This window comes from Cariama cristata, unplaced genomic scaffold (assembly GCF_000690535.1).
Source record: "Cariama cristata isolate BGI_N322 unplaced genomic scaffold, ASM69053v1 scaffold43741, whole genome shotgun sequence".
NCBI lineage: Eukaryota > Metazoa > Chordata > Aves > Cariamiformes > Cariamidae > Cariama > Cariama cristata.
Genome location: NW_009598314.1, coordinates 112 through 11,219, shown reverse-complemented (window position 1 = coordinate 11,219; position 11,108 = coordinate 112). Strand labels below are relative to the sequence as shown.

The 11,108-nt window shown below is 40.2% G+C and overlaps 1 protein-coding gene across 1 annotated transcript; it reads right to left on the bottom strand.

Moving 5' to 3' along the window:
- Positions 1–1,071: 1,071 nt before the first annotated feature.
- LOC104168590 (m7GpppN-mRNA hydrolase-like) lies at positions 1,072–6,734 on the bottom strand (the record flags this gene model as incomplete). The annotated part of the gene is made up of 4 exons (XM_009709217.1): positions 6,703–6,734; positions 3,930–4,081; positions 1,576–1,703; positions 1,072–1,170 (listed from the first exon to the last, which is right to left on the bottom strand). Coding segments are annotated over exons 1-4 (411 nt in total), but the record flags the coding sequence as incomplete, so codon positions are not given.
- Positions 6,735–11,108: the final 4,374 nt, after the last annotated feature.

Here is an 11,108-nt window from a genome sequence, read left to right as displayed (position 1 = left end):
GTGGCCAAGAAGGCCAATGGTATCCTGGGTGAATGAAGAAGAGTGTGGCCAGCAGTCCAGTGGAGGTTCTCCTCCCTCCTCTACTCTGCCCTGGTGAGGCCACATCTGGAGTGCTGTGTCCAGTTCCGGGCTTCCCAGTTCAAGAAAGACAAGGAACTAGTGGTGAGAGTCCAATGGAGGGCAATGAAGATGAGGAGGGCACTGGATCATCTCCCTTATGAGGAAAGGCTGAGGGAACTGGGTCTGTTCAGCCTGGAGAAGAAAAGACTGAGAGGAGATCTCATCAATGCTTATAAATACCTTAAGGGTAGTGTCAAGAGGATGGGGTCAGACCCTTTTCAGTGGTGCCCAGTGACAGGCTAAGGGGCAATGGGCACAAGCTGAAACTCAGGAAGTTTCATCTAAATATGAGGGAGAACTTCAATACCTTGAGGGTGGCAGAGCACTGGAACAGGCTGCCCAGAGAGCCTGTGAGTCTCCTTCTCTGAAGATATTCAAAACCCATCTGGACACAATGCTGCACAACCTGCTGTAGGTGACCCTGCTTTGGCAGGGGGGCTAGACTAGATGATCTCCAGAGGTCCCTGCCAGCCCCAACCATTCTGTGATTCTCCAACCTCCAACTCAACTCTTCAGCCTCTTGACATAGCCCAGTGTACATAAGCTAAATACTCATTCTTCTACCTTTTTATATTTATGGTTGCCCTGAAATTAATATTCCAAAAGCCACAAAGTACGCTTCCCAAGCACCAAAAATAATACTTAAAAGTAAAGTCTCTTCTGAACTATCCATTTAAAAATACTACTCACTTAACTTACCAAATTAGTGCAAAACAATTAAAAAATCAAATGATGATTTTAAATTATATAACCACACCCTTCATTATCATTCTGGAATTCAGAAAAGCACAAAAGCGACAGCAAAAGATTCCTGCAAGAACAGACTATTTATTTACCTGATTTCAATAAACAGATACCTAAGTAAAATGTCTTTTCATCTAACGCATGTTACCTGCTCTCAGCAAAATTTCATTTCTTTAGCTTAAATTTAAGGGAATCAAAGATATTTACCTCTCTAGCAGCACAGTCATGAGGAGCCTCTTCTTTATTTACTTTCCCTTTTGGAAATCCCCAACCAGACTTTGCTAAATAGCCCTGAACCAAAAGAACCTGCAAAATAAAAAGGAATGCAATTGTCAAATGCCCACTATTCTAACCAATTTCTATTAAATGTCTTCCCTTCACCATCCCCTGCTTCTCCAAAAAGATACTTTAGCCTGGAGGAAGGAACCCATTAGGGTTTGTGTTCTAGCAAGAACTGCGGAATTTTTTATAGGATCATCGAATTTAGAATTAAAAAACCAAAACTGAGTAGGAAAGCAAGCGGAAGTGTGTTTCCTGTCTCCTACATCGTGTTTCTGTACACACACACAGTGTCAAGTACCTGTCAGGTCTTCGTGAATCTGAAGCACTTCTTTTTTTTCTCCGGATGAAAAACGTAAACAATAAAAAGATTAATTCTGCCAGCATATGCCATCCTTCCCTCTAGCCCTTCACAACTATTTCCATACTTACATTTTCAAGTGTCTCATCAAGAATAATTGCACCATACGTTGGCACTCCCATTTTGTATTCCTTCCACTCATCTAAAACCTTCTGTACATCTTCACCTTGAGGCAGTAAAAAAGGGCAGTGATTGAAGAGTACGGCAACATGTTAAGGAAGATAAACTTAAGCATCCAGTTTCAAATCACATGCAGACATACAAAAGATACCCATTCAACACTTACAATAACCACACTCCCTCCCCTAAGTGCTTTTAAGATATATTCTCTTGGAAGTAAAACATATTATGAATAATCGTGGTTTAACCCCACCTAGCAACTAAGCACCACATAGCCACTCTCTCACTTCCTTCCCACCAGGTAGGATGTGGGAAAGACTCGAAAAAAAAGTAAAACTTGTGGATTGCAATAAAGACAGTTTAATAGGACAGAAAGGAAGATAATAATAATATAGTAATAATAATGTAACAATAATAATTATTATAAAATAATTAGAAAATACAACACAAGTGATACACAAGGCAATTGTTCACCACTTGCTGCCCTCTGCCCAGCCAGTCCCCGAGCAGCAATCTGCCCCTCCTGGCTAAGTCCTCCCAATTAATATACTGGGCGTGATATCATATGGTATGGAACATTGCTTTGGCCAATTTGGGTCTGCTGTCCTGGTTGTGTCCCTTCCCAACTGCTTTTGCCCCTCCAGCCTTCCTGCTGTCTGGGCATGCGAAGCTGAAAAACCCTTGACTTCATATAAACACTACTTAGCAGTAACTAAAGACATCAGTGTGTTATCAACATTATTCTCAATACTAAATCCAAAACATAACACTATACCAACTACTAGGAAGAAAATTAACTCTAGCCCAGCCAAAACCAGGACAATAATCCATTACCAAACTCTAAAGGTCAGAAAGCATCAAGTAATTTGATAATTCTAATACACGCCAATTAAAAAAAACCCCAACAAACAAAAAACCACCATGAAAATAGATGGCACAAGGCTGCCTGTTGGAACATCTCCTCGAATTTTTCAAGAAGTATCCATATAACAGTTATTTTGAATATGTATTATTCTTAGACACATCTTTTTTCATTTTGAAGTGAGAGAGACAGACAAAAATACAGTTTCATCTCCTGCTTGAAGCAAATGGAGATAAATTTTTCCCACAACCATTGTTAGACTACAGTACAGAATCTGTACTTAAGTATTTACTAAGCAAAAAAATGATTTGTAATGGCATCAGGTTACAGAGATCTAAATTCTAATACATTTTACAAAAACTCACCATGCAGAGAAAACATGAACAACATTTATAACTCTAAAACTTTGAGAGTATATCTGCAAGTGCTTAATAAAAGTATTAATATTACATATTACATATAAAATTATAGTACCAATTAAAAATATTCCATAGCAGAGTACTTAAAAATATGACACTGCAGTAGAACTATTATTTCTGGCAAATGCAAGCTGGAGGACAGATGTTATGAACAAATAACAGCTATTACATTGTATTTTTTCCTGTACTGCCTACAATTACTAGAAGAATGCTGTTAGTCTGAAAATACATTTATAATTAAAAACATACCTAAAATAAATAACTGCATAATATCAAGCAACAGAAAATTATCATATTTTTACAGTTTATTGTTAAAATAAAGGCTGTAGAGTTTCAAAGTAAATCTCTGTTATCAAACCAACAGAGAAGTACATTGTATACTGAAACCGCATATAACATTACCATGAAAGTTAGAAGCAATACTCCAATCCCACATCAAGAACATATGGGAAAAGGTTAAAACTAAAACAGTTGCTGGATCAAAGTCATGAGTTTTTCTCCAGCAAGGACTAGATAGTGCATGTTCCAGGGGTCCTTGTAAGCAATGAAAAAAGCAGAGGCCAACCACATAAATTCAGTAAAAATGCATCCTCTCCCCTACCAACAGAACTGTTTCTAGGAGCAACTACTAGTACTTCCAACAAGTACATACTACTGCCCATGGGAGAACACATACCACTTTCACCTGTGTTAATGCTTCTGTCACTATTTATTTGGAAAGGGATCAAATTAAGGAGACAAGACACCACGAAGAGCTCCATCTTTGAAACTCACCTTGTCTGCCAAAGTGCAACCATGAGGAAAAATCCCCAAGGATCAGAAATTGCCTGTTTTCCATAGTTCTTTACCAGTCTGAGAAACACCTCTTTTGTGGATGCCACAAAATTATGGAAGCAACAGATAAAATGACATACCTCCACATGAAGGGAGATCTTTCTGCTGCGAGTATGAAATTTCATTAACAATATTCAGTTTGCACTTTATCCACCAAGACAGAAAACACTCACAGTAATGAAAAGGATATCAGCTTTAGCGAAGTCTCTTATCCCACACTGAGGTAATCCTGGTGTGTTTTGCATGTAGAAATCCAAGTAAAACCAATGGGCAAGTTCAATCTGAAAACACACTCTGATTGCATTGTCTCTCTCTTCACTCGGAATGTGCAAAATAAATCGGCTGCCAGGAAAGAAAGAGTAAGATTAGCCAAATCTATTGATTTAAATAAATCTAACAAAAAAAAAAATGCATTGTAACAGTGGATTTCCTGATCCACTAGCACAGAGCAACAGACCACCAGGAAGATGTGGTGCAAAAGGTTTTCACATCAAAGTAAAATACAACTTCTAAAGTCAAGAAGGAGAATGGATCATGATGTTCTTTCACATAAGTCAATTACAATAAACTAAGGAAGTTAACTGTTGTGAAAACAGGGAGGGCAAGGACATCCTACATAAATGGTTATATTAACACCATTTTTACATGTCCAATAAAGAACATCTGCAAACTCTGATAACAAATGTCACTGCATTTTTTTCCAGACTCAAATTAAACATGGCTATGTATTTTCACTAAAAAACAGAGTAAATTATTAATTTATGCAGCTTTTAAAATTCGATATGATCCTATTAATTTTCTCAGTCTGAAACGGAACATAGACAATTGGTTTATTTTTCAAGTCTACTTTACGCTTTAGCTCAGATACTGGCACACAAACACGGAGTCCCAGAGATACAAGTGTAAGTAGCACTGTGTGATAACTTATTTTACTTAAGTAGAAGAAGCCTTATTTATTTGTTGGTAAAATCAAGAACAACAGAATTTTCTTTTTAGAAATTTAAGGTCATACACCCCATTGAACTTAAACCATTTGACAGATCTCTTACATTCAACTCCTGTGTACCACCAGCTAAATTCCAAAAGCACATGATATCATTGCCAGAACCAGAAATACTTAAGACATCTTTATGTAAAATTTGACAAGTAAAAATTGTTAAGGCATGTCAAAAGTGGTTGCCTCTCTGAGCCACTCTGGCCAAGGACTGCCTCCTGCCTGGCTGTTGGAGCCTAGCCCCAGGGTCCCTGCCTAGGCCGACGGACATGGCTGCTACTTTCCCTTCGGCAAGTTCAACGTGTAGCGAAGCCTAGCATGTATCCCAGGAACACACACAGGACACTAACACAGCTGGTCACAGAGCCTGCCACAGACACAGTGCTGCCTTCAATAGCACCTATGTACAGGACTCACACAAAACACAAGCACAGGGAACCAAGTCCCCTTCTCTTCTTTGGCTTGCAGAGGCAGAAGGTAACTACTGCAGGCATACACTTGCCACTCTCCAGGTTCTCAAGTACACACATATTCACAGGTGCCCTAAGTACCATCACAGTTTCCTCTGTCCACCCAATACCCCTGCCCAGATCCCAGGCTCTCATAGCGACCACACAGGTCCCTGCTTCGCCACCAGCTTGAAGTTTGCCAGTGAGTATATGTGCACAACGGGTTTGGGGAACACTCCTCCACTAGCCCAGCAGCTGGCACCAGGCACATGGGCTGTGACCCACGGTCCTGCTCCAGCCACTGGTGCTCTGTGCCTCACTCACCTCACTCATCCAGTTGCCCCGCAGTAGCTGGTTTTCAGGACACTCACCATTCCCACCCCAGAGGCTGGAAGCTGAGACCCCGACCCATGCAAGTAGCTGGCACTGGGACATCCTCCCTCACTCCAGTAGCTCACACCCCGTCCACTCACACATATAGCTCTCATCAGTAGCTGGCGCTTCATCCCTGCAGCACACATGTACACGGGGTAGAGAGTGAGATTATGCAGAAAAAAAATTAAGAAAAGATTTAGTAAGAAGATGTAAGAAGACAGGACAGACTGTGGCAATCAGGTGAAAGGCTACACTAGGCAAGCGTACTGACTGGCACAGTTTTACACATAACCAGCCCCTCTCATACTCCTTTCTGACTACCTCTGCCTCATCTATCCCTGTTCCCCTTTCCCTGCCGCACCCCTTCCAGCCCCGTGTGTGGGATCCCCCCTGGTTTACAGCCTTACCAGATGCAAAGGCCATGCTGATCTTCCCAGAAGTGATGCCTGTGGTTTCTTCACAGCCCATCAATTAGCGTGACTGGCAAGTTTGTTTCTTGTCATTGTTTCCACTTTCGTTTTCTTTCATCTGTGTCTGTACGTTTTTGGTTCTCATTTCCCTCTTTTTCCCTTAGTTTCCCAGGAACAGGTCCCCGCTCACATAAACTTGCAGGAATGAACATTCCCACACACCCTCATCAGTCAGTGGCCAGGTTTCGTTCTCACCACTGGCCCCCTCAGGTTTGTATCCCTGGATGTTTTGTTTATGGCGTCCTCTTACTATTATCCTGTTTTCACACTGAAAGAGGTCCTTGATCAGATATCCTTAAAGAAGCAGGTGCTCTCCCTTAAATAAACAGACTTATTCACTTCAACAATAGTATTTTCCTACTCACCAGTTTTCAAATTGGCAATACCATGCCCCAACTGCTCTTTTCTTTTTGAAGGCTCTATTACTGCTGAAAATAGCCCTTACATATAAAGCTGCTGTAGATTAAAGATAAAAAAATAAAAGCCTATTTTATTTTACAACTAGTGGATGATGTTTTTTTGCCACAGGACTGCAGCTGAACATAAATCTGAAGATACAACATGTAGAAGTAGTCCCAAGGAGGAATAAGAACATGACAGTATTAGGTTTAGAGTAACAAGAGTAAAACCAATTAGAACACTACTTATTAGTCAGAAAGTTAACTCTGAACTTACTTAAGAGTGACTGAAGCGCTAACAACGGGCATCACTAGGTTGTACAAGGTACAGGTGCCCAGGTGCTCGCAGTGGAGGGCTACATGGTGGCCTCCATTGAGGAGGCCGGGGCTGCTCCGTGGTGGATACAGCTGACTCCAGTGGACCCACTGCAGGGCACGGCTGAAGCCAGCAGTCAATACAGTGGCACCCCTAGGAAAGTGCCAAAGACACAAATGCCAGACAGCCAGTGGAAGAGAGAGAAAGAGCGGAACAGCAGTGCAAACGCCAAGGTCAGTGAAGAAGGAGGGAAAGGAGGTGCTCCATGGTAGAGCAGATGTCCACACTGCAGTCCATGGAAGATTCCATGCTGGAGGAGATGGTTATTTCCAGAAGGAACTTCAGCCCATAGGACTGACCCCACACACTGGATCAGGGGTAAAGCATGAGAAGGAAGGAGTGGCAGAGACAGCCTTATCGCAACCCCCATTCCCCATCCCCCTGCACTGCTCAGGGGGGAGGAGCTGGAGGAGTCAGGAATGAAGGGGTGAAGTTGAACTTGGGACAAATGTGGATGTCAGGGAAGGTGGTGTTTAACTTTTTTTGTCTTTATTTCTCTCTATTCAAATCTATTTTAACTGGCAACAAACTAAAATTTTCCCCAAGTAGAGTCTGTTTTACCCATGATGGTAACCAGTAAAGCAACTCTCCTGTCTCATCCTGAACTGTAAGTTTTTCCATCCTATTTTCTCCCTCATCCTGTTGAAGAGGGGAAGTGCATGGCTGGGTGGGCACCTGGCTGCTGACCCAGATTAACCCACCACAGTCCTCAAGTCAAAACATCAGGTAACAGCACACGCTTATAGGAGAAAAACAGCACCAATAAGCCCCAAAACCTGCATTAAGACTCTGTACCTCCACTTACTTATTCAGTAAAGAACAAATCAGCAGCACAAGAAAGCATGACAAAAAAAATGATGTGGATACCTGTGACTTATTTAACAGAATGGGTCGGAGTGGTCCTACTACTGAAGCTTAAATACACAATAACTTACTAGAACTAGAATAAGTTGTATCCTGGCATTGTGTGATTCTAAAACTGCCTAGGAACTCAACAAATGTTTAAAGACATTATATACCTGGCTTTAGCTTTCAACTTTAGTTTTCACATGCTGGCAAGAAACATTTTACTCTCTGAATATGAATTCTAAATGTAGACGTCTCTTAATTTAGTCTATCAGCAGGGGAAAAACTGTGCCAGTTTGGAAAAAAAAAAGTTAAATGAAAGTGCATTAGACTAGTATTTTCAATCTTATTTTTGTTATCCTTAGGAGAAGGGGTTTGCAATGAAAACATTTAAAAATAATCACCACTACCATTATCACATACTCAGTTCTCATACAGATCTCTACAGCTGAATATAAAATCCTACTTGTTATTTTATACTGTTGGAAAAAGTTGTGCGTTTTGTTGGGGGGGTTTTGTTTGTTTGTTTCGGGAGTTTTGTGGTTTGTTTTTTGCTTTGGTTTTTTAAGAGTTAGGTTATACTGATTCTCTAGTACAGGTTTCAATGCTGTATAATTTCAGTATTAGACTCCGTGAAGTTGGCTATGAATGTTTGACTCTGAACTGCAAGTAACTTTATAGGTTGAGCACCACAGAACAAACAAAGCCCAGGGCCTGAGAGCCCTTCACTTAATGTATTTGATTTAATAAAGTCAAAGTGCAAAAGAATTTTTAGTAACATGCATTAAAACATTCTACATTTTCTACATTTAAGCTTAGCTATAACCTATATGAAATTATTATATATTCCACTGCTCACAGTGTGGAAAAACACTAATGTTAATATCAGAGAGAACATCCACAAGTACATATTAAGGCTGTAGGGTTTAGGGATTTTTTTTCTTCCAGAAGAAACAAGTCCACTAAATTTCCCTTCTCCAATAAAAAACTTAAGTTGATGCTGAATGCTACAGTTGCCACTAAAGAGCCAAACTTTACCCTCAGCAAAATACATGATCACACAAATACTGCAAGCAAAACTTAGTAAAAGTAACAGCAAGCCACAAACCCAGTCTAAGAACATAATCCAGACCCTCCTAGGAGTTCATGTATCTCAAAACTGAGTTGCTTTAAGTGACTACAGACAACAAAAATTTGGAATCTTATTAACTATACGATTGAACAGTATTTGTCAAGTTAAGATCAAAATTGGTTACTACAAAAAGAAATCCAGTTATCCTGCACAGTACCTAAAAACTTGAAAGCTTTAACTCATAACTGCAAAAATAAAATAATTGATATGGTAAAGGTTATCCAGCAGTACTTCATGTTTTTTTTTAAACCTATCAAGCTTGACACAAACAAACAAACCACCACACCCACCCCTTAAGAGATACAAAATTAAGATACCAGCTAAGGAACCTTTGTATGCCTTTGGAGCTAGCAACAGCCATGAGAATTACCTGCAGGCATTAAAACAGCTGTAGCTGCCCCAAACAGTGGAATTATTATTTAGACTAATCGGCTGAATTAGTTGGAACAGCTGCAAGTGATCTGAGGACCTACACATGAGCCTCTTTGAGTAGCCTCTGTGTTGAACCTGCCTGAGTCTCTGCCTAGGCAGGAGCCCCTGTGAGGAATCTAAAGAAAGTGGTTCAGCTTAAAAAATCCAAACACATTTAAATTCAGCAATGCATTATGATGATAGCATTAGCATCAGCTCGCAGTGGTCTTTCTGTCATAAGGAAATGTATCAAGCAGGTAAAATGGCAGATAAAATGAGAAGTACTGATGATTGCATCTCCTGCATACACAAACTTTTAACAACTATGAGTTTTCTGCAGAGAATCCAAGCCTTTTGCTTCAAGACAAAGGAAAATATTCCTGTCCAAAGACAAAGTACAGAAGTCTGACAGATATTCTAGCACTCTCAAGATATAAATAAAACCAAGAGTTCTGTTTCGTGGACATCTAAGGTTTAACTTAGCTTTTTGGTTTTCAAATGCAAACAAAAAAAATCCTCACACTAAAAAAAAGTAAAAATCTCAAACTACTGGGCAAGCTTGACTTGAAAGCAGATTTATTTCATTGTTTAGCTTAGCAAGAGTAATATGAATGCTTGCCATCTCCTAAAAAGTCACTAATAGTTATTTAGATTTGCAGCTCACACTGCCACAATTCATATAGAAAGATACTAGAGAATTTCTATGGGTCCTGTAACTTTCCAAACCTGTTATACTGAAGTTATAATTTATTTTAGTACTGAAGATTTATTTGTTCACAGAATTTAAAAAAGAAAGTATAGGTTGCACTAGAAAATATTTACAATCTTCTCAATAACTGAGTATGAAAAATTGTTTGTCATTTTCTACCAAAATTTCCACTAATATCATACATAGATTGAAAAATTTGGGAACCGGCAGATATTTTAACAACTCATTTTTATAGTCAGCCACCTGAAGCACGGCATCACTGATCTTCCACTTATTTGTTTACCTTCTCCCTTGAGCTAAGGCCTATGCAGGCCCTATCACCCCTCCAGTGCACACCAGAAGCCTTTCTCTTTCCCAAAGGAGAGCTCCTCTGCTCCTTTCAGTTGTTCTGTCCATGTCCAAGCAAGGCAAAATATTTGAAGCACGGCTGATCTGTTAGCACTAGTGAAAGTCAACAAGGTGAATTAGGAAAAGATGGAAGAGCGAGACAGATGGTAACTACATGCCCCTGATCTACCATTCTAAGGTTTTGGGTTTTTTTTATTAAAGCCACATGACTACATTCATACAATTATAAGACAAAACACCATTTCAAAGGTAGAAGATGACAGCACCTCAGAGGAACACAGTAAAACAGTGGGACGGACCCTATAACAATGAAAGATCTGAGTACTCATGTACCCTTCTATCAGTTACCCCACAGGAGTGGCACTAACAGGCTATTTCAGTACCATAAGCATTGTGATTCCCCTCTGGATTTTCTGAAGAAGTCTTAAAACCCACTTCATACGCAAGCAGGGATCTAGAAGATAAGTCCCATCTCACTATAGGGAGCCCAAAGGAGACACGATGGAAACACGAACATGCTTCAGAGGTCAGACTTAAAGAACTGAAAATTTACTTGTGTATTGCAAACTCTGACTCTTGTGTTAGATATATGACAAAACGCTACCGGGTGGAGCAGTTCTAGCTTCCTGTGCTATTCTCACTTCTAAGCATTTTCACTCATTTGGAAACAGTAATTCCACGAAGTGGACTATGCTTCGTCTCTAGTACGCTTTCCGTCTTGTACATAAATACTTCAGAAGGGGTCCTTTCGAGGTGGTAAGACAGGATTATTTCATGTCAAATATCACATCCAGTTTGGGGCATCAAATTCTGGGGAACACCCGGCTTCTTCCCCGGCGCCAGGGTAGCCCCACGACAGGT